Source organism: Choristoneura fumiferana, chromosome 3 (genome assembly GCF_025370935.1).
Source record: "Choristoneura fumiferana chromosome 3, NRCan_CFum_1, whole genome shotgun sequence".
Classification (NCBI taxonomy): domain Eukaryota; kingdom Metazoa; phylum Arthropoda; class Insecta; order Lepidoptera; family Tortricidae; genus Choristoneura; species Choristoneura fumiferana.
Genome location: NC_133474.1, coordinates 6769661 through 6795100, shown reverse-complemented (window position 1 = coordinate 6795100; position 25440 = coordinate 6769661). Strand labels below are relative to the sequence as shown.

Here is a 25440-nt window from a genome sequence, read left to right as displayed (position 1 = left end):
CCACTGGGTTTAGAGCCATGAAATTTGGTATGTAGGTAGCTGGACCTCTGGAATAACACATAATCTATTTTTTACCCCGATATTCCCACGGGAAAGGGATAAAATCTTGAAATATTAACCGCTGAGCTTAGAGTCATGAAATTTGGTATGTAGGAAGCTGGATGTCTAGAAAAACACATAGACGACTTTTTGACCCGATATTACCACGGGATACCTAGGAATAAAATGTCGAAATAACAACCGCTAGGCTTAGAGGCATGAAATTTGGATGTAGGTAGCCGTATGTCTGGAATAACACATAAATACGCTACTTTTTATCCCGATATTCCCACGGTATAGTTTTGTAACTAAGGGACCCCATACATCCCTGTATTATTATTATTATTATTATTTCGTATTTTTTTCTTTAATTGTATACTGTAGTTTTTAACATTTATTTGTAATTATTTTATTTTGAAAAAATGACTTTCTGCCAAGTTTCTTGCGGCGTATTCTTCTTGGCAATGATGGTCTTTCCGAAAGCGCTGTTAGTATAAAAAATTACGTGTAAAAGTGCCCATTGCGGCCTATTTACTGAATAAATGATTTGAATTTGAATTTTGCATTTGAATTTGGATAGGGAAATTTTTTTAAACTTCAGCACTGGGTTTAGAGTCTTGAATTTTGTACAGTTATTCACTACACAACCACAATGAAGACCACGATATAAATATTGGAAATTTCCAGGGGAATTTTGTAAAATCCCGAAAATTTCAATTGCAGCTACCACATCGAATAGTATACGCGTGCGAAGCCGCGGGTAAAAGCTAGTTATTTAATAAGAATACAAACCGTACACTCGCGATAAGTTTACCGACGCAGACAGGTTAGTAGTAATAAATCATTACTGAGGGTACATAAATCCTTATTAATATTGCCGATAACTACTGGGCTCGTTGGGTAATAAAGTTCGGTATTCAATTACGAAAAACGAGAAATATGTGATGGTTTTCTTGAGCAGCTGTTGTAACACATATAATAGAGCTTTATGCGCCCGTATCGAAACCCAATCCTGTAGCATATTTTTTAAGACTAGATTAAACGGCGCGTTTTGTCAAAGTTAGACCTTTAACTCCTCCTTTATAAACACTCGTTAGGCGTCTGTTAATTTAACATTCGTTTGTTTTATAGCTAGTCACAAACAATAATTATAGATAAATACTTAACATTTAGTGGTAACTGTTTATAATTAGTGGGGGATAGAGTCTTACTAGAATCTATTGAAGCAACTTGTTTTAGCATATTTATAACATTTTTATGGATAAAGGAGTTAAATTTAAAGGTACTCGTATACATGTGTTGTAGGTATTGTCAAATCTGAAGTTGGAACTTATTATTTTTTAAATGGATGCGTAAAAAAGTAAGAAACACTTTCTCCTTTGATCAGATATAAATTATCTTCTCTGATGCAAAAATGTGGAAATAATGGTTTAGTACACTCACGTTTAATAATTCAATTTTATTGCTGATCGTATCTTCATTTATTCTAATGACTTTATCTATATATATATATATATATATATATATATATATATATCCCATCTTCCCAAGCCATTCAAAGTTATAATTTTAAAATTATCTCAGAATAATAGTCAAATAGAAAATAGTAAAGATACTTATTCCCCACTGCGTTGCGTGGGCGCATAATAATCGAGTATTCTCTATAAGCCTTAAGCTTTAAGATACAATAATCATGTGTGTCATCGGTTTATGAGGCGGTTAACATATATTTTATCACGCCCATAGATTAAACACGCTGATGTTTAGTTGAAATGTTCGTCGCTAGACATTCGTCGCGTCATAAAACGAATGTTAGCAGAAAATTTGGTGCAGGTACCTTTGTGCTAATAATGTCATGTTGACATCCTATACTTGTGTCAAGGAAATCATAGTGAAATTGATTATTAAAAGGTTTCACACTGGTACCTGAATCAGTTTGTTCGTCTGTAAGTACCTACAATCGAACTGTTTGACCGAAATTTTCGGTTGTAAAAAATCATTTTTTTTCCATCTCATATTAAAATTTAGCACTGATAATATCATTACTGGTACACAATTTTTATGCAGATGCATTTTTAATAATAATTAAATTAATTTGTGATAATTATTTATATACTAGTCAAAAGAAAATATAGGCCACTGGATATTCACCGGTAAATTGAAATTAAAAATACTTTTGTGTTTTTATCTGAATACATTTGAATTGAATGAAAAGTTTTTATATGTATGTATGTTTGTACTCCATGTCCATACAGTGCAATTGTCATTGGTTACCTACATCAGCTTCGTGGCATATTTTCCGGCACAACTCGAATGGTTTTTTCTCTTGATTATGATGAGGAAACATAGGAGTTCAGATGTACATCCCGTTGTCCTTAAGTACTTACTCATTCCCCAAAATGTAAATAGTTTAAATTTAAGTTTTTTTGGAAAGGACCCCGTCCATTCGATTTATTGGACTCAGATTGATGAGAATTTTTATACTGTTTAAATGTAGTTTAAATCCAGTAAGTAGATATTATTGTTTATTCTCCTGCAAAGTCAAGAACAGGAAATTTATGTGGAAATGGTTAGAAATGTTAACTTGACGATAACTGTTAAAACATTATATAAATATTGACATATTATGTGTAGAAGTCGACTTTTGTCAAAGAAGCAAGTATTGTACAATTAACACAATACACTGAATTATAATTAACGATTTAATGTAATTAAGATGTACCTATGTATTTCAAACCACGAGCGTAAAATAACAAAACTTTATTTATTTTGATTTATACTAATCAAGGAAATACAATAGGCTAAAATAAATTATCCATACGTAATATTATAAATGCGAAAGTGTGTGTGTGTGTTTGTATAAGTTAAGTAAATATTAATATCAATGTCTTTAAAGTACCTGTACACCTAAAATTATACAGTTTGTTGAGGAGCGGTGTATCTTAACACAAGCATATTAATGCTTAAAAAGTGGCACCAACTCAGATTTTGTGTTAGGTATGTGTTAAGTTAATGAATAAACTATTTTTATTTTATTTTTATTTTTTATTGTATGTTTGTCCGTTTTTCACGTCGAAATAGAGCGACGGATCGACGCGATTTTTGAGAGATAGTTAATGGGCCAGAGAGTGACATAGGCTACTTTTTATTCGGGAAAAATGCACAGTTCCCGAGGGAACAGCGCGCGATAACCGAATTCCACGCGGGCGAAACCGCAGGCAAAAGCTAGGACCTCTAATAACAACCACGGTTGTTATTTATTATTCTTTAGTGACTTGGGAATCCCTAGAAGGAATCATTAGCTAGATCACGTCAATACATTGTTGAAGACGTAAAAGTATTCAGGAAATATTTGTGATTCATTATATTCCTGTTTTGTAGAAATCCTTTGATGTCGGTGACGTCTGTCAACAATATATGACTTAGGTTAGGTACTTTAAATAACTATAAAGCAGACGAAAGCATTTAAATATATATTTCTTTTGAGCTATAAGTATTACGATATTTTTTAATCGGAGGTCAGTGATTTATTAATATTTTCGACTTCTGAGGCCATATTGTCAAATAGCATAGCATGAGGAAGACATGGTGAATGCAATTGCGAGCGCCCACGCGGTAATGCAGCTTCTGGTCATCATTTAGAAATCATTTTAGTACACTGTCACTCGATTTGTAGATGAGCGCTACTAAGGTTTGTACCTTACCTGTTAAAGTTCTTATTACGAGTATAGGACAAGAAAATAGGAAAGGACTATTTTATGAGTAATAGAATAAAATTTAAGAACAGTAAGGACATGAACATAGTGGTAGGTATTTTTTGTCCATGTTCAATCGCCTATTAAAACCTATTTAATGAACTGGATATGTGTGTATCTACTCGGTACCTATACGATGTTTATTAGGTTTTTTGCCGCGTTATGTGGAGCAATATTTAACTGCTCGATCTGTAGTAATCATAGAGTATATTAATCATTTTAGTCATAAATTTAAGGTGTAGTACACACTTGCAAATTCATAATAACGAACAAAAAGCGATCGGCGTAACTTCAGGTCGGTAGCACAACTGGTTTTGTTCCTACGATTAATGGTTTTGTCCAATTAACAAAGCTGGTGAACCACGTCTAGGGCGCAAGTAAAAAAGTCTGTTAAAAAAGTTAGGTCCCAGGAGGGTAAATTTTTATATAACGTTATAAAACACGATAATATTGTCTAACACTTTATAACTTTTGTTACAACTAACAAGATGTTTTTAACGCTTGGCGCTCCCACATTGGTATAGAAATTATATAATACCTTAGAACAAATTAGAGGTTTTAATTTGTTGTATAACATTTTAAAAGTTATATAACATGATAACAATATAACATTTGTTACAATGTTTATAGGTACAAGAAATATTTTTTAACGTTATACAACAGTTTATAACACCAGTGTGGGAGCACCATTAGTGACTGTTTGTTTATACAAGTTTTATGATATAGAGGAGATTTCAACTGATATTTATCGTCTAATGTCTTTTAACTCCTTCCACTTGACAGTACTTATATCATATATGAATATTGTAGTAAATTATAAACATCGGGAAATTCTCTCAGTTTATCATACCTTGATTAAAATCGTTTTTATGGAACTGCATCATAAAGTTACTCAACTTGAAAATCATGAATATTTAATTCGCTACCAGTTTTCTGATTCATTATTTTTAATACGAAAGTGGAGCTGGTGCCATGTACTTAACTGGTTATAATCTTATGGATAGGTTAACTGCCCGATAACATGCCGTTATATTCCAACAGTTGCATCATTAACAATAAAATGGTGATGTGCAAGCAACCAAATAGGTCATACGAAAGGTTGGTGTACCACATTAGGAATTTATTAAAAGATGTGAGTTTGTAGTTCAGAAATAAATGTTGGACTCATAATCAAAAATTTAAAATATGAATACATTTAAAAAAACAATGTATTATACTGTTTTGAAAAGAAGAATACGTGTTTCTTCATTTCTAGCTAGTTCCATTTCAACTGCTACGAGCTACGTATTGCCCGTCTTTTCTAATTACTCAATGTAAGCCATTGTGTACACCACCTTATCAACGTATACAAGACGGGTTCTATTAAAAGTCATGAGCCTGTAACTTCAATCTTAACCACTAGGTAAGCATAATTTGCGAATATCCCACTTTAATTGTAAACAAGCTGTATATTAACTATTAACTAACAACAAGAACTAAGTAGGTACTTTTAGTAAAGTGAAGGCTGTAATTATTATAAATGATTTATCCTAACACAGTTCCATTCAAAGCATTTGTTTTAAGCCATGGCTCAAGCTAGTGCTTGTCAGTGTATGTTTCTTCTTTTTGGGGTAGTGTGGAGGATTGTTTGATAGGTACTTAAAACCATTGGGGGCCTTAACGATTTTTCGATTCAGTGATCTGTCTGCGAAATATACTTGAAAGTGCAAATTTTAAAATCTACCGCCCCCCCCCCTTTAAAATCTACTGTTGGGTGGAAAAATTTGAAAAAATTCAGGATGATAGTAAGTATATCAAATTTACAAGGAAAATTAAAACGAATAAGATTGCTTGAGAATTAGTAGTAGTTTAAGAGTAAATAGCTGCCTAAGGTATAAAATATATGTAAACTTGGAAGATTCCGTCCACAATACGAAATCCTTCGATTTTTTTTTTGTAATGGCTACGGAACCCTATCTTGGGCGTTTATATCCTGATAGAGCTCAAAGCTTTGGCAGAGAGGGTACAGAACGGCGACTACTCCACCGACAAGAGCTAGGCTCTTAAATATATGACGATGATGATTACAAGTCATTGAAATTATGCTCTAAATATTAATGAAAACAGCACTTTAAGCTGTTGCATTGTTTAAAAAAATCTAAGCGTACCTACCTACATAAGTATATAACAGAGGGCCAAATGCAGAAATGAAATGCGGAGAAATGCAGAATGGCAGTAAACGACTTTGTTTGTAAAGAAGATTTGGGATTGAAACCAAGGAGGAAAGGTATTCAAGGATTCACTACCTTTTTCTCCAAAAAAATATTTTGTCTACCCATGAAAATACCACGAGATCAGTATCACCTCTATATTCACTCTAAATCCTAAGTAAAAGGATAGCTACCTACATTTAATCGCCTCGTTAAGTGTCAATAGTCAATATTATTATCTCGTCTTTGTTCGGTACACTCGCTACGTGACTTTTCGATATAACCTCACACACTCAGCGATAGTTGTTTGTAATTGTAAATAATAACATAATGGCCGCGATTATTGCTGTACAGCTATTTCCAAATGCGATGAGAATTCATGATGGCAACCTGCATTACAAATCATTAAGTTACAGTCTCTTATTGGATGGATAGATAAATTAGTCATTAAGTGACCAACGCTAAAGAGTTGTCGTGTACACGGCAACAAATAGAAAACGGATAAATGTAGTTTTTACGAAACTCACTTAAATTCAAAAACACTTCAAGATGACATTTATTTATTTACTAGCTGGTGCCCGCGGCTTCGCCCCCGTGTAGTTTTTTTTTTAATTTTCTAAATCTTCTTTTATAAAATAAGAACCTTCTCCTGACAATAGCAAATATAACAAAAAAAGAATAAGCGAAATCGGCCAGCCGATCAACGTGATGCCGTGACCAAGGGAAATAGGGATTTATTTTTAGGGTTCCCGAGCCAAAATGGCAAAAACGGAACCCTTATAGTTTCGCCATGTCTGTCTGTCTGTCTGTCCGTCCGGCCGCGGCTTTGCTCAGGGACTATCAATGCTAGAATGCTGTAATTTTGCACGGATATATATGTAAACTATGTCGAGAAAATGGTACAATAAAAATGTAAAAAAAGGTTTTTTTTTTTAGGCTACCTCCCATACACGTAAAGTGGGGGTGTTTTTTTTTCTCATCCAACCCTATAAGTGTGGGGTATCGTTGGATAGGTCTTTTAAAACTATTAGAAGTGTGCTAAGACGGTTTTTCGATTCAGTGATTTTTTGCGAAATATTCAATTTTAAAGTGCAAATATTCATTAATATCGACCCTCTAAAATATAAACCGGTGGGTGGAAAAATTTGAAAAAATTCAGGATGGTAGTATATCAAACTTTCAAGGAAAACTATAACTGCTAAGTTTGCTTGAGAATTATTCGTAGTTTTACTCTTAAATAGCAGCCTAAGGTATGAAATATACCTAAACTTGGAAGATTCCGTATAAAATACGAAATCTTTAGAAAAATATTACTTATTTTTTCGTAATGTTTACGGAACCCTATTTTGGGCGTGTCCGACACGCTCTTGGCCGGTTTTTATATATTAACATTTATAAACCTAAGGAAATTTACAACGTAAGGTTCAGTTTGATGAAAAACCGTAAAAGAAAAACAAACATTGGAAACTATAATTTACTTGATTGAATAGCCATTAATTTTCCAAAAAAAAAACGAAACTGCTTATTTCTTTCTTGTCAGTATTTACCTACATGGGCTTACATTGCCGCTAATGTGAAGTTTATAAATCTGACAAAATCCATAAGTTATTCAATGAATGCATCCGGCACTTGTCTTTATTTCTGTCTGACAAAACACTTTATTTATTATCTTCAAGTTAAAATTATCACGGAAGCAACACTTAGGCATGGAGGTCAATTTTCGACGCCCGGGTATTGACCTCAAATATCCACTAAATATTATAAAGCCGTGACAGTTATCCTTTCGATTGTACACGTTTAAATTGTACAAAACGACATCATACCTACAACTGAACAGTCAACTAATATAAATAATTAAGTAATTACATTATAATGATGTAGGTATCTATATATGTACATAGTACTAACTTAAAAATATATATATTATCATGGGTTGACACATGACACCACTTACTTGAGTTCAATTTTAATATTTTAAAATATGATTAGACCAAATAATAACTAAAATTTATTTCAGAATATTTTTGTAAGTACATATAATAAACGTTAATTACACAGACAAAGTGGTAAAATTACCATTGCCTTAAAAGGTTAGTCGTTGGTTTTACCTTGGGTCATCGAGCTTTGTATTAACATTATTATGCTCATATTACTCATACGAGTATAATCGAGCGATCAGATCGAAAATCACATCTAAGTAATGCTGTAGGACACAGTGGGTTTTTCCCGATAGTTTTAAGGTTGATCGACAAATACGGAACCCTTATAGGAGGCGTTTTCAACCTTTTGATTTTAACGGCACACTTTTCGTTCATCAAAGTTTCACGGCACACCAGTAAATAATAGCAAAGTGCGAGTCGGACTTGTGCGTAGAGGGTTCCGTACAGTTTACCCATATCATGTATAACGGACAACGGAGGTGGCAGGCGGAGAAGCAAAACTGGACGCGAGCACGGCACATGACCGTGCGAAGTGGAAATTGCGGACAAGGAAGGCCGACCCCAAGTAGATGGGATAAGGTCTAGCCCGGATGATGATGATGGACAGCGGAGGCTTATTAATAAGGTCTAGTTGACACCTTTAGGTGCGAAACCCCAAAAAGCTATATATTAAAATAGCTATTCATGATTTCATTGCAGCATACACTTCGCGGCAATCGCGGCACACCTTAAAATATACGCAGCACACTGGTGTGCCCCGGCGCACCGGTTGAAAACGTCTGCCTTGTAGGATCACTTTGTTACCTGTTTACCTATCTGTCCACGGATGGACCGACGGACTTTTATCACAGCCAGATTAGCCGTTTTTGGGATATTGGACTTTGAGTTAAAAATATTAGTTTTCACCCTTTATAACTTACAATCTTGCACTATAAGAAACAATCGCAACGACGTGCGGAAGTAGAAAATATTATAAGTTTATTCGTTTGGAAAAAAGCGAAGAGTTACGATGCAATTGATTCGTCTTATAAATACAATATCGCTTGTGAATAGATAGTTAGACATGCAAGTCCAAGAATGTTAATGCAGTAGTGACATTAAAAGCTTATCGCGCGTCGTTCCTCCGTTAATTGATTTATAACGCGTTATAAATTAAAAGATAAGAGCGTACGCAAACGAACTTGTACTACCTACCTATTACTTATTCTGTGGGTAAACTTGGAAATTTATATGTTACAATCGCGGATCGCGGGCATTAAACCTATACCGATTTTAAAGGTTTATCCTTCTATCTAGGAAAGCACGACTTTACGATACTTATATTCTCGTTGGTATTTTTTTTTACCCCGGCGCAAAAAGGGTGTCATAATTTAATTAAGATTATTTCAGTCGTTTTTGAGAGTTTGAACTTTGATATTACAATATCGGAGTTTTTTTTTACTTTTCCCAGTTGGCTGGGCTAAAAAAAATGTTTTTTATGGAATAGGGGGCAAACGAGCAAACTGATCGCTTGATGGTAAGCGATTACCGTCGCCAATGGCCACCTGCTACACCGGAAGAGTCTCAAGTGCGTTGCCGGCCTTTTAGGTAGAAGTAGGTACGCTCTTTTCTTGAAGGCTCGAATATCACATATTTGATAGGTAAAACGAAACACAAAATACTTTTCGTGTATGTTTATGGATTTTTTATCTTCTAATGTAGTTTACCAACCTACTGTATCTTCGAATTATTGATTTGATGATTTGTGTAGTTATGAAAAAAAAACTACATTTGAGTTACAATATTTGAGTAAAAAAACCCAAGTTTAGGGATAAGTTTGAAACAAATTATGGTGAATTATCGTGCAAATCCTGTGCTGTTCCAGCAAAATAAATCATTTCATTTCATTTCATTTCAAATACATAATTTCATGCACTATAAGACTATTTAGACAGGAAGATTGTGCATAATGAGTAGGTATATTTTGATGACAGTGCTGTTATGTTTATTTTATCATATAATGTTTAATATAAAATCGCTCCATATTTGGTCCTTCCGTCCGTAATTTATATCGAGATAGCTGTCTATAGGCTTTTCAAGATTTGGGCGGTTGAATTTTGGGTTTCGTTGTCCTCATATTATACGAAAAGTATAGCACAGAAATCAATGATATTTTACAATCAAGATATTCATTATATTTTCTATGCCTGTGGTTTTTCGATTTTTGTAAAAATGTTTTATTAGTCTGTAATTCTCGTGCAAAGTTGTCATTTTTTTATTGACGACTTTTGAGCTCCTTTAATTCTGATATTAGACATTTATATGAAAATCTGAAAACCACAGGCATAGATAATTACGTCTAGTCCATACTTACAAAATTTCATCTATTTCTGTTGCCTAGTTTTCAAATGAGACCGGGACTACGTTTGTATGGAGAATGGAACGAAGAGACTTCTCGTAATGGATGTAGCTTTTAGGAACATTTTGAATTTATAGCAGATAGTATTACTCTATCACGTATGACATGAGTGTTTTTGTGACAGGTTAGTTAGCGCTAGTATTGTGGGTCCATTTGATATTATGTCACGTTATGTATTGGTTTACAGTCCCACAAGATCAAAATTAACGAAGCTGACGTTTGCACGAGGGCGCTTTATTTTATTTACATTAATAATTATATGTTTATTAACATTTAGTGTCTTAATCTCAAAATAAAAACTCAAAATCACAAACAAAAGGTAAATGAACTGTAAAAAAATAAGTTTTGCAAGATAACGATAAGATATTAATTCCGTTTATTGCCATGTTCATTAACATCCTAATCGCACTGTTTAATTTTAAATGAGCCAATCTCAAGCTAGATTGTAAATGTCAGAAAATCGTTTGGACTGTCCTAAATAGAATGCCTAATATTCATTGATGTCGCGTACAGCTCTTTTAAATCTAGATCTAGAATATCTTGGACGTGTCAGAAATTTCTGTGTAACGCAAGAAAAGTGAAGGGTTTATGTCCAATGTAACAGTCGGTAAAAGCAAGGCCGCAATGTAGATAGTACCTATTTATTTTTATGTCGGTACGTTTCTGTATGGTGTAGACGATAACAGTAATCCTTGTGTACAGCCTTTCATCGCTATCTCGTCGTAAAGTTTAACAGTGACTTCATACTCACACGTATCCTAATTAAGAAATTTCAAGGAGGCAAAACGTTAAATTTCCATAAAAAAATTACGAGAAGATTTCATACATAAAGCTTTTTTTATGACTTTCTCAGGATCAGTTTGTAACTCGTATTATATTCATTTTAGATAAGTACCTATATGTAGACATTTAAAAGTAAAGGATGAAAATAGGTTGAGTACTGTCGAGCTTAATAAGGTTGTCGTTGTTTAACCATAAGCTGAATAATATCGTTCAGTAGAGTCAATCGAGCTTCTCAAGGAAATAAATACGCATAATTCCTATTAGTAATTGCAAGCGGTCAGGGGTAACGATTCTTGATGGCGTATTATGATGACGATGATGTATTTTTGAATATTTAATTTTTAATACAATTGGTTTTGTCGATTGCACTTTTTTCACTATAAATACCTATAGTATAGTACGTAAGCGTAGCGTAGCGCGCAAAAATATCTGACACGTTTCTACCAACTCTAGAAATAGAGCCGTAACTTTATGCTACCTTTGTTATGTCAGATGACAATCCTACCAATGGAAACAAATGAAATTTGACTAGCAAGATTTGTTCTTTACTAACAAACTTGCTAACATCGCAAGCTAATAAAATCTCGCAATAAAAATATTTCTAGGTATATTATTTACTAACCTGCGATTACGACTTCCCATACATGGGGTTCTTGAAGGACGACGTCGGGGGTTTATACAGGGGGTTCACGCCGGTGCAGTCTTCCGCGTCGATGTTGGTGTATTCGGGGCTCGTGAGCGGGAGGGGGGCGGCCCCCTTCCCCTTCCACACCCAGTACCCGACCCCCGCTGCCACCGTCAACGCTGCCACTATGAAGAGGGTGGACACCACCGGTACTGTTACTGGAAGAAAAGAGTCTGTTCAGGTTGCCATCAAGGGTGCCTGCAGGATTATTGTCAGAACCGTACATTGCATCTGCGTCTAGGGAGTGGCATTTATAGGTTTTGTTGGGTCGGGTCCCGTTGGCCTTACTTGCATTTAGCCTAGGCGAGTAGAGCACCTTAGTCGTATTTTGTCCGAGTAGCAAAATGCCTTTGTCTGTAAAACGCCCTCATTGCTATAAGGCATAGTAGACTGAATGACTTGGCTGTAAAACGACTTAATGTCATAATGTTTTAGTAGGTGAATGGTCTGGTCTGGTCTTGTAAAACTATTGAATACACACACAATTACCTTACACAATTGAGCCATTCTGCCTACTTGTGCATTTCACGACCTAGACGTTTTGCTAAGTAGGTCTTCCTAAAACTTTGTCAATTTTGTAATCATGGCATTATATAACAAATTCATTTTGCATACTTGGTCAGTGTACTACTGAGCCGTTTTGCTCGCCAAGGCTAAATGCAAGTAAGGCCAACGGGACCCGACCCGTTTGTTTTGTTCTGTAACTTAGTCCTGTTCTATGAATTTTCTTTTACTTATACCAGGAGGGTACAATTGTATCTCCTTGCCATACTTAAATAAATCACATTTGTAGTGAATTTATGAAATTAAATATTTTCTTTGGTTCCTACCGACCTACAAGGTTACTTAGAATATGGCATAAAAGTGAACCAATACATTTTTTCTGTTTCAGATTTTATTTGTTTCAGAAATTATTGTTTTATAGTCTAGCTGCACTGACGAGCAAAATAATGCCGTGCAAGTGGTTTCGTATTTTTTTCGTTAGTAAAATATTAGGTACCTAGGTATGTACTTCCACACTTTAATTTTTGTAGGTACCATTTTAGAAATATAAAAACAGGCCAAGAGCATGTCGGACACGCCCTAAACATGGTTCCGTAGCCATTACGTAAAAATTAAACAGTATTTTTCTAAGAATTTCGTATTTTGTCCGGAATATTCCAAGTTTAGATATATTTTATACCTTAGGCTGCTATTTACTCTTAAATTACTAATAAGTCTCAAGAAAACTTAATGATTTTAATGAAAATTTGCACTTTAAATCTGAGTATTTTGCAAACAAATCACTGAATCGAAAAATCGTTTTAGCAACCCCCTAATGGTTTTAAAAGACCTATCCAACAATACCCCACATTACAAGATTTGATGAGAAAAAAAAACCGGCCAAGAGTGTGTCGGACACGCCCAAGATAGGGTTCCGTAGCCATTACGAAAAAAATCAAGTAATATTATGTGCGTTATAACACAATTAAAACACTTACTACAGTCTTAAAATCTATTACCAAAAAAAGAGCGTATCATTACGTCCTTTTGTTGAGAAGCGAAGTTTTTCGGCAATAACTCAAAAACGGTATTTCCGATCATGTTGAAACCAACTTTTGTTGAAAGTATTTATTAAGCGTTACCTTTCCATATTTTTTGGACAAACGGTTTACAAGATAGAGGGGGGGGGACACAATTTTTGCTACTTTGGGAGCGATTATTTCCGGAAATCTTCACTTAATCAAAAAAGTTTTTGAGAAACCTTATTATCTTTTCAAAAGAGCTGTCGAACTATGTGCCACACGTTGATGCGAGTTAATTTTTTTTTTCAATTTCTGTTACGTGTATGGGTGCCCCCCTGTAAATATTTATTTTTGTAATTTAACTACAAAACTAAATAGCGGCTTTGACAAGACATCTGTACTCCAAATTTCATTGATATACATTGTGTAGTTTTTGAGTAAAATGCCTGTGACATACGGACGGACAGACAGACAGACAGACAGACGGACTTGACGAAACTATAAGGGTTCCGTTTTTGCCATTTTGGCTACGGAACCCTAAAAAGGAGGTTCTTTTGTACTGTAGTATGTTTGACCCTATGTTCGGTTCAACTGTAGGTTCAACCTATGTACTTTAAAGACTTGGCATGTCAATCGAATCATTACAAACAGAAAAAAACCGAGAGCCAAATTTAAAGTTATGAAAAAAAAAACAATCATAAAAATTACTATATAAAAGGCTACTCGGGTGAAATTGAAATACCTAACGACTTGCATCAAGAACAATGTGGCTTCACACGATTATTGCTTTAGGGCAATACAAAATGGTGATGACTCTTAATTGTTTGTTTGGACGCGTACATCATTATGATTATGACTTAACGCCAGCTGCCGCTGTTTATTTGGTAGCGACATGTCGGACACAACTGTGCAAACCGACAAGACACTCGATTTACTAAAATATATTCTTTAACAAGGCCAAGTTAAATGGATAAATGATTTGACTATAGAGATATGAAATATTTCAGTCAAAAGTTGGGGAAGTTCTACTAAATAATAATGCAAAAATATTTTTGGAAATTTACATAGTGATTTTGATATTTGGTTGATGTTCGAAGTGTAACGCGTCAAGGATGTGACGTCATCATGAAGACTGGTGAAAGATCTTTGCAGAATCTTCATTCGTACTTCACCAACTAGGTATTTGCTGGAATTTATTACATATAATAACACCTTGCTTACACGAAAAAGGAAGACTACATAAACCGAATATTTTAAGACAGGCCGAAGAATTCTGTCACAAGTCAAGAGTTATGGGTTAAATGGAATACAAGTGAAAGGCTCCTTACTCGTATTTCATACTACTGAGGCTACTGAAGTAGCCCAGTCAAAAAGGTAAAAAGAGTCATCAGAGTAATGAGTCTTGAACCAAATCATATTGCTTTTTGGTAAACGGTCAATTGGTGAATATAATTTGCATCAAGAACTCGAGTCTTTTGATAAAAACAAACACTTACTTCCCGGCCTTCCAACAGCTGCGAGGTAAGGATTACAGCCGTTCAAGATCATCACATGTTTCTCCCCATCTTGCTGCATTGCCGCGTATTGAATTACACCACAGTCTACGGTCACATTGCAATGTACCCACACTTTTCTGCCCTGATCCCTCTCTTCTAAAGCGTTCTTATCGGCTTTCACGATGAACACAAAGGCTGTGTCACATTGATCGCAGTGTCCAAGCTCGTTGGTTCTTAGGCAATCAGAGCACCTATTGGTTGCTGTACAAAGGTCTTCGCAGTAGTTGTCTGGGTCGAAGTATTGCGAGCCCTCGATGTCCCAGTCGGTGAAGCATTCGCACTCATTGCACTCGTTGCAGCGGCCGTTTCCGGAACACTTCATCTGGTGATTAAACTTCAAATATAGTCACCAGGCGAATTTAACATAAACATTCATCATGCAAATAGGGAGTTTGGCATGAAAGCTTTCGTCTGTCAATGACCAGCAATAACATACATACAATTACAGCGCTAAAGAATCATAGTAGAAATATGTAGTTTGTGGGAATGAACCAGTTACGAACCAAGAACGAGTTACGATGAAGATTCTGGGTAATCTACATGTAATGATAACATAATAGGTGACAACTGGATGGTGGTTAGAGAATCTGACTTTGGGCGGATATTATGTAGAATATAAGAGAATTCGTTCTCGAAGGTAGTTTTGGGTATTAAAGAAATTATATGTATGTATTTAAATATGTTTATCCGCCGTTACCTACCCATACCAAAAGACAAGCTTTGTTTACTTTCGGACTAGGTCAGTTGATGTCAAATATACTGTTATATTTATTTAATTCAAAGTCTCGCACTGTGGTTGAGGAAAGTATACGCGCATTTACAAGAATTCACAAGGCAGGAAAAGTCAATGTTTTTAAATAGGTAAACAGTTTTTTACCTTAGGGTTCGATGGGTTGTTGCACGATGGCGGGTTGTCACCGCGATCCGAGCACTTCTTCCTCTCGCAACGGGTTCCCACTCTGTAAAAACAATCCAGTTAATGCTAAATCTGAAGCCCTAGGGCACAAACAAAAACAAACTAAAACTTGGAACCCCTAACACCTTAAACTAGGGGATGATGGAAGTTTGTATGAGACTAATAATTTTTTGCCAATGCGAGCCATAAGATCCCGTCTTGGCAACATTTTACATGCAAATGTTTTGGTGGGATTTATATTACGCAAATAATTTCATGCAAGTAGCAATGCATTGCGGCGTTTGATTGGGCTTTTATAACCCGTTAGCTCATCGGTCCCGCAATGTAATGCTAATTGCGTGAAATTTATTGTATATTTAAATTTGGCACTAAACTCAGGACGTTTCTACGTTGCTATTTGATCGATTAATACCTTTTGTTATTTATTGACGCTATGCCGAAATGCGCGATAACCTAGTTACATAGATAAACGCGTACTTTTTTGGCTATTAATCTATTACCCACAGTTTCACACCATTAGGTAGGTTCGCTTTCACCTACAATAGATTTATAACCCGTTATCCTAAAAGTTAATAGATTAGGCACATAACATATAATGCTAAGTGTTCAAATGGCTATACCAGTAGTATGAAAGTGGGTTTCTGGGCGCCATAATTAACTTCGCAGACGGACGGACAGAGCTCTGCTTTTGTATGAGTTGTATGACTCATTCGTGATATGACCATTAAACCGAAAAGCAATGATGATAAAAGAAAACCGGTTAAACTTGAATATGTACAAAGGGTGGGTACCATCTTACAATAATATAGCTAAGCGCTGGTAGTTTAAAAAAAGTGACAGGGACCCGCAATGCACGCCATAATTTATGTCTAATAGTGTATGTCTTCCAGTCTACAATTATGATGATTGTAACATTTTCTATAGGTATTAATTGGGTACCTTAAGTTTTCTGGGATGGTCCATAATATATTTTTTATCTATAGTAGACTTAGGGGCTGTTTCACCATCCATTGATTAGCGTTAACCGACGGTTAAATGTGATGCCGTCTCCGTCTATTCGAACAAAACAAATAGAGACGGCATCACACCTAACCGCCAGTTAACACTAATCACTAATCAATGGATGTTGAAACAGCCCCTTAATGTAGTTCACTCCTGTAAATATATATATTTTTTCAGTTTCCGTTTATTTGTAAAAAATAATTGAAACTTGATTTCGACAAACCACACGTTTAGTGAGATTAATAGGATTTGTGCCTTGGTCTGGTTGATTAAAAAAAGAGGTCGGATTGACAGCTGTCAGTTGTAAAATGTCGCCGTACGTACGTACGTGTGTGTGTGTGTGTGTGTGTGTGTGTGTGTGTGTGTGTGTGTGTGTGTGTGTGTGTGTGTGTGTGTGTACATGTGTATTTGTGTAACCAATTATGTACCTGTCTTCTCTGCAATGACACACGCCACAGGACAGATCGCCAAACCCGCTGCATTGCGAAGAGTTCTTTTCGACTCTATCGGAGCAGCCACAGGCACACGGAACTTGGTACTTCAGGAGAGACTCTTCGCTGCCACCTTTTAGCCCAACGCTGACATAAACGTACTCAAACGTGGTCGAATTAGGTGAACAGAAGTCTGATCCGAATTTAGTTGTAACTAATATCGAATCGTCTTTAACTTCAGCTTGTATATCAACATCCGGAATTCCAGTCTGAGTCGAGTTCACAATATTGAAGTATGGCTGCGGACAAAAATTGCTTGATATAATTACAATGGGACAGGCCATTAAAACTACATTAACTACCTACAATCATTTGAGACGCTTGACTTTGGTAGGTAATTATGCATTTGTCTAATTAGAGTTTTTCGGAGAAACTTGAGGCAAGACAAAAAAACAAAAACAATTAAGTGATTCTAAAGATTTAAAAGTTAATGCCCTCGCTGAAAACACTCCTCACCAATGAGAGTTCTTGACAGATGAAATGTCGCTAGATGGCGTCAGTATCGTGAGATATGTTCACGCTAAAGCAGCGTTTCCACCAATAATGTGCGAGGATGAATACATTTCTATTGGTTTCGAGCGTTTCTATTGGTTAATGAAAAACGCATCCCTCGCAATAGGGATGCGTTTTTCATTAACCAATAGAAACGTTTCATTTACACATTCTCGCACAACACATTTCTAGTGGAAACAGCTGAGCGGAGCAAGGCGAGGTTAATGAAGCGTTTCTATTGATTAATGACAAACATATTCCTCGCAACACATCCTCGCACATCTCTGGTGGAAACGCTGCTTTACTTACTTGCGATTAGCTTTAGCTTTGCTCGAGCTAAAACTCGATTAGGCGTTTTCCTAGAGATAAGACTAAGCTAGATCGATTTGTCATTCCCGAAAACGCTCACATAGTACCAATTTTCATCGAAGCCGTTTCCCAGATCCTCAGATGCATATATACATATACATATATACAAGAATACATATACATATTATATAATGTTTTAAACTTTCGTGATTTTCACTAATAGTCAAAATACCACGCACAGGACTTATCACGCTAACACACACTCGACGAGTAATATTTACCTCGACGTTTCGGCAACATTACAGTGGCCGTGGTCACGAGTAGACTACCGACTACGTGCAATGTTGCCGAAACGTCGAGGTACACTCGGAGGTATTACTCGTGTGTGTTAGCGTGATAAGTCCTGTGCGTGGTATATACATATGTATATACAAGAAATGCTCGTTTAAAGGTATTACAAACTTGACGCACGCAATGGAAGCTCACGGCACTAGCGCAAACTAGCCGTTCACAAAAACTCCCATTGACAGCTTATAAATTAGTTAGATTCGGTTTTGACATATTTTTACAAGCTTTTATTTAGTCCTGTCCCGTTGTCTGTCTGTAATCAAATCTTGCAAGTTAAATTCGACCAACTTACAGTAGTTGGATTGATTTGAAATTTGGTATACTTATGTAACTTGCGTGACAATACAATAATCTGGTAGTGACATCCTGAGAGTCCGGCCAGAATCGTCTCCACAGGACGGAACTCTTCAATGGTTAATGGCATCGACTTGAAATTTGGTATGCAAATGTAGTTTAGGTGACAATCAGTAGCGAAGCGTCCATGGAACCCGATTCCCACCGGCTTGCCTAAATAAAATCGGACTCATTCAGACTCATTCAATTCATGTAAAAAAGAAATAAAGTATTCATTAATAAAACGCGCAGGTCATAACACGGGACAATACAAGTATAGCTAACAAAAAGTACAGTCAGCAAAAAAAAAGCTTGTACTTATTAAAATGTTTTTTTTAGCAAAAACTTATTTACTGGTATAAATGGAAGTGAAGTTAAATTAACTATTAACTTGAATAAAACATTGAAAGAAAGAAAGAAAGAAAGAAAAGAAAAGAAAAGAAAAGAAACATATAGATATATTTAGTTAAGTTTTCTTTGTCTTCTTATTATTATTATTATTTTATTTAATTTATTCTGTACTTCTTTTGTTTTTTTATTTGAGTAAATAAATAATTTAATGACCTAAAAAAATCTACGACAATGTTGCCACTGAAATAAAATGTGTGTACAATAATTTGAAAGAACTAAAGAAGAACTAAATCAATTCAAACGACTTACTTTGAGAGCTGACTTGACTGGTGGTGGACGAAGAATCTTGATGTATTTATAAGTCGTACTATACACAAACGATCGTTTTTCTACATATATCGGATCGAAATAAGTTCCTCGACTCGACGTTGTGTGTGGATCTGGTAGTTTTTCCTGGTTTTCCGGACACCAGTTGTCTTCGCTTTGCCCCCCTACGCAGTGCAGGTCCTGTTAAAAAAATACATTGTTATTAATATCTACTTATAGTAGTTGTGGTAACACACTATGTGATCTAAGAACCGAAAGTACTTATACAGAGTGTTTTCAAATAGGCTAGTGTCCTACAAATTCCAATTAGTCCGTCTCAATTAGATTACTTATCAGTAAATATTTAACACGTATTTAGTCTTTTGCCAATTAAACAAAGAATGTAGCCCAAAGACGTAGCCAGTTAAAGTTCCGCGTAGGGTTGCCAACTTTTTTTAGAAGAAATAGAGTATATCTGATTTCAAAGGAGGTAAATAAACAGTACAGAATGATGGTACCTACATGACTGGCACTAGTATAGTAAACATTATGTAAAAAAGAGTATTTTAGCTATTAGTGTTATAGATTATAGGGTACGCCTACATGATATAGAGTACAATACTCTATTTTAGAGTACAGTTGGCAACCCTATAATACGCGTGACGTGATACGGTTTTAACACCACGGGCCCCCACTGCTGAACTTTTATTCCCAAACATATATAATAGTTTTTTTTTAATTGCCAGGTAAAACCAGATCAATTATTAAGTAAACCGGGTTTAGTGAACATTTATGAAAATGAGGGTAGTATCTGACACCTTTGAGGTAAATATAATATCTTATGGACTAATTGCTTGTAAACTATACTTCACTCCTTGTAAGGTGGTTGCCTGGCTCCTAGAGAAGTAATTACTCAAATAGCAGGGCTAATGAAGCGGCCGAGATTGAAACTGGTTGGAATGACTTACGTTCGCGATAGCACAAAGAAACTGGAAGGAGCGTAGAGCGTATTTGGAATACGGTAAAAGCTCAGTGTGAGAATGTACTTACGACGTACAGTTGAACTAAGTTTGCTAATGTTTTTCGGAACCCGAAACAAAAGATAGAATAGAATAGAATAGAAAAGATAATATTTTTATTCGCTTCTCGCACATTACTTAAAACGTAATAAAAATACATTAAAAAAATAAAACAATAATATCAACATAAAAACAAGTATTATGTACATGCAAAATCGAAAAATCGGTTTTCTCTTTCTTTCTCATTCGAATCTTCAGGAAAACAAAGAAAACCGACGAGTCCCGAGCGACATTAACATTCTAAAAAGGTAAACTATCGGAGCTTATTAAGACGTTACAAGAACGATTAATAGTGGATCCAAATTTAATATTGAATTTTTGTCACATGTTAGGCGGAGCGGAATCCGAGCGGGTGGTCCGACACGCACTTGACTGGATTCCCAATTCAATACATCCATTCTGGGCCGTCAAGACATCTACTTGGGCGTTCAAGAGGTCATTGAATATGACAGAAAACTAAGTTAAGAATCGGATAGATCACTGTCCGACGAACAATTATCCGACACTTATTATGAGGTTATTATAATTAATATTAGGTATTTATCCTGGTTACCTTCAACTAACTTTATATCTTTGGAATGCGGTACGGCGCCATTGCGAGCTGCAAAAGCTGCAGTAGATTAATGACCACATAAGGCTCGACTGGTATGAGCAAGCTATAATTCTATGCACTGTGCGTACGTGTTAGTATAAAGAGATAAACCAAGGAACTATTGATAAAGGGAAAAGATATCTCACGCGCAAGCTATAAACGAAATCGTGCGTAAAAGTTAAAAGGCTAAAAAGTTCGTCAATCCCAAGAGAACTATTCAATTTTCCGAGACGAACTTATGACTATTCCAGACTACAGACTACTACTTACATCGGTTTCGCAGTTTAAACTTGAAGAGGTGATAGACTCACAGGCAGGGAGACAAATACAGTTACTTTTGCAAACCCGTCCTCCTTTAATATTATACCCATAAATTCGACATGAGACTTGACTACAAATACCACTCAATACAGCACAGACTACAAAATTTACGTTACGATAAGCCAATTTTAAATATATCCCAACGTAACGCAGGAGTCAATGTGCCCTTTTATCTCCGGCTTATACACGTCATGTCAGGCACAAGCCTCAAAAGATGTGGAGGTTTTGGATTTGTTCGGGCCCCGTACGGATTGGGAACTTCAACACCATTATTGCTCTGCAGTGTATAACTGAAAAGCTTATGGTAAATTTGAAATGTAATTTCGTACGGTCACCTGCCATAGTGGAGCGTGCAAAATTATCTGACACTTCTTACTGGCTCTAGAAATAGAGTCGTATCAGATATTTATACACGTTTTGTTTTGAGTTAGTCTTATTCCTAAATAGCACATTTTCATTGCGCTTTTTAGGCAACTCTGCTTTTGCAGGTGGTAGGACCTTTGCAAGGTCCGCTCGGATTGCTACCACCATCTTGCTCGCTAGTCCTGCCGTGAAGCAGCGTGCTTGCACTGTTGTGTTTCGGCGTGGAGAGTAAGACAGCCGGTGAAATTACTAGGTCGGCAACGCATCTGCAATACCCCTGGAGTTGCAGATGTTCATGGGCGGTAGTGATCTCTTACCATCAGGAGACCCACTTACTCGTTTGCCATCCAGTCGAATAAAAAAAAATACAAAATCTGTAACTGACAATTTGTTTTGATATGTGGACCAAAGCGTTTGAGAAGAATGCGTTAATGAATGACTACTCAGTGCATTATACATAATGGATTTACTCATTCATACACATGACTTATTCATCGGTGCATTGTTTACGATGCATGATGTGACAATGAAAACAACTTGTTTGTACCGGCTTTGGATCTTGTGAATAACTTAAGTACCTAATTGGAATTATTAATAAAATTCCCTCACAGTTTATTTACGTTTATTAATTAACGAGTGCGAAAAATGGTTGCCAAAGCAACTTGCGGTTTATTGGGTAAGTTTTCCTGTTTTTCTGGAAAAACCTTTGTTTTCGTTCAGATGGATTATAAATAAATAATAAACATGTCAATTTGTCAATCAAAACAACACAAAATATTGTTTTTTTATATAACCTAATTATATAATCTAAGAAATAAAATGTAATCTAACTGACGAACTATTTATATTTATTTAGGACTTTTTAGGGCTACTATTTTAGGGCTTTTGCCCGCGGCTTCGCCCGCGTGGAATTCTGTTATCGCGCGCTGTTCCCTCGGGGACTGCATTTTTCCGGGATAAAAAGTAGCTTATGTCACTCTCTGGCCCATAAACTATCTATTCCAAAAATCACGTCGAAAAGACGGACAAACATACAAACACACTTTCGCATTTATAATATTGGTATAATAAATAAATAAATATCACGGGACAATTCACACCAATTGACCTAGTCCCAAAGTAAGCTTAGCAAAGCTTGTGTTAGCAACGGATAAATATAATTATATAGATAGATACATACTTAAATACATATTAAACACCCAAGACCCGAGACCAAACATTCGTATTTTTCATACAAATATCTGCCCCGACACGGGAATCGAACCCGGGACCTCAAGCTTCGTAATCAGGTTCTCTAACCACTAGGCCATCTGGTCGTCCGTGGTATGGATTTGGGATATTTAGGATTTAGGAATAAATTCCTATATTATTGTGCGTTGCTTTTCTGGTTGCGTGGAGTGAAAATAGACTATAGTAAGTACTTAGTTTTTCGGTGAGATTATTTGACCGGCTTAGGCTACGTTCCCATCAGAGATGTGCCGTGCTGTTTGTGTTGCGAAGAATGTGTTTTTATGAACCAATAGAAAATTGCGAGGATGGATAAATGAAGCGTTACTATTGGTCCATGAAAAACACATTCCTCGGAACACATTTTCGCACATCTTTGATGGAAACACAGCTTTAGACAGACGTGTTTGTGCCGTCCGCTCTTCTCGATGTACTATATTATGTTTTAATTATTTACTTATGCCAGAAAGAAGTTAGGGCCCGATTTTAATAATATCCGTGGAAATATAATTCTGTAGTACATTATATGATGAAAAATTATGTAATGTAAAATACGTACCAACAGTTATTTTTTTTATATAAATCATAAAAAATATTTAAGTGTATTCACGCAATATAAGTTTATAATTAGTTACTCGCTAAATGCGTTGATACTGCCGTTTTACTAGGTGTATAGTACCTAAGTACGTACAATTAAAAGGGCAATAAACCTTAGAAGTGCAGTTTGCAACCAACGTGGGAGTAGCAATAGAAATGTTGACGGTTATACTCCCCGCCCTATTCAGAGTAGATCCAGAGCATAAAATAACACTTCTCATAGTGCTTCTCAGCTCGCTCATGGTGGCAGTGAAAAGGATGGCAGTAGTGAAAGGTGGCTGTGTGGAGTAGAATAGGTTGCTGAGTGGGTGGTAGGGTACGCAAGTCTACCTACAGAACTGGTGTCACCCGCGTTACGACATCGTAATGTGGATAAACTGATCGTACTAATGAAATTGCAGTTGCAATGATAGACATTACATTGCACAGAGATAGATAGAGATTTTTTAAAGTTCAAATTCATTACACTGGGTTGAGCAAGTGGTAATCAAATGAATGCTGAGGTTAAATTATCGCGCATGTATGTCGCCTAATTTTTTTTTTATGAATTACAACACTAAACTATACTATGTCAGATTAAGCGTTAAACTTTTACGAATGTAGTATAAATTAAATAGCACAAATTTGAGCTCCATCCAGGGAGTAGAGGATGTGCAGCCGGTTTCTTTAACCGGTGAGAGTCCGGCACTGTCTGGCTGGTCTGAGCCGTCCGTTCCCAGTTGTCCATAATGATTTGTTTCCGACTGTACTCTGCCATCTCCTATAAAGCTCCTCATCAAGTAAATAAAAGCAAGGACCTATAGGACTCATAAGGCGATTCTACCAAAAAAAAATAGCACAAATATAATCACAATAAACAAATGCGACAGAATTAGTACGTACGAGTTAGTAAATATATCGCGGGGTCGGCGTTCTACCTCGATTGCCAAATCGCAGAGCAATGACCGCTCTCGTCTTTAGTGCTAATTCTTGATAATGGTAAGTGTTTAGGGCATTTTAAAGAAGAGCTATAAAAACCATTAATGAAAAACTGCCTCATACAAAATGCTTAAATATGTTTCGTACTACAAAGACAGGTTGAAGTCAAGAAAGGTCCTTTATTTAATTTTGTTTCTTGCAAAATAGGCTTGCTTTTAACCACTATACGTGATGCTAGTAAGTAAAACGCGATGTGGTATAATATTGAACACGATTGCCTACTAAATGCAAAGTTGCATCCTAGATTTGTAGGCGGTCCGATTGTGACAGGGAACCTAAGCGCAGGCAGGGTACTTCAATCTCTAGATGAGAGGTTCCCAAACTTTTTTTTCTCATAGACCACTTTCAAAGTTTTATTGTTTTCGGTGGACCCCCTGCTGTTACGTTTCTACTATATTCCCAAACTCCTCATTTTTTTTAAAGCAAATGTGGTCTCCCGTCTGGTCTCTCGTAGACCCCTGGGGGGACCACCTGGACTACTTCGGGAACCTCTGCTCTAGATCCTCTAAAATATAAAGAGGCTATTTGTGCGGCGGGTTTTGTTTCTTTTTAAATTACGTCTACTTGGAATCCTTTATGGCAAACTAAGTTAAAGTTTCAAAAAAATGTAGGGATCAAACAAACACGTAAACGCGTCAATTGTTTTTAAGACCAATGAAGTCGTACAGTCACCAGCATTAATATCTGCCACAGCGGAGCGTGTAAAAATATCTGACACGGCCTTCCAGCCCTAGAAATAGAGTCGTATCAGATATTTATGGACGCTTGTTGTGTCAGTCAGATATTGGTGCTGGTGACTGTACAAACAAACTATCTTGTATTAGTTCTGTCTGTCTACTAGGGAATCCTTGTAACACTCCCCCCTCTCCCGAAGCCAATGACCTT

The 25440-nt window shown here is 36.1% G+C and overlaps 1 protein-coding gene across 2 annotated transcripts in view; it reads right to left on the bottom strand.

The window, feature by feature from the left end:
- Positions 1-25440, bottom strand: part of LOC141426438 (uncharacterized) — a 50756-nt gene that overhangs the window by 9066 nt on the left and 16250 nt on the right. For both annotated transcript variants that reach the window (XR_012451235.1, XM_074085334.1), the window contains exons 2-6: positions 19402-19599; positions 17197-17498; positions 15728-15809; positions 14791-15172; positions 11727-11947 (exon numbers count right to left, since the gene is read on the bottom strand). Coding sequence is in view for 1 of the 2 variants with exons in the window: in XM_074085334.1 (XP_073941435.1) it covers positions 11733-11947; positions 14791-15172; positions 15728-15809; positions 17197-17498; positions 19402-19599 (1179 nt within the window). In the remaining variant the exon portion in view is untranslated. The remainder of the gene's footprint in view (positions 1-11726; positions 11948-14790; positions 15173-15727; positions 15810-17196; positions 17499-19401; positions 19600-25440) is intronic.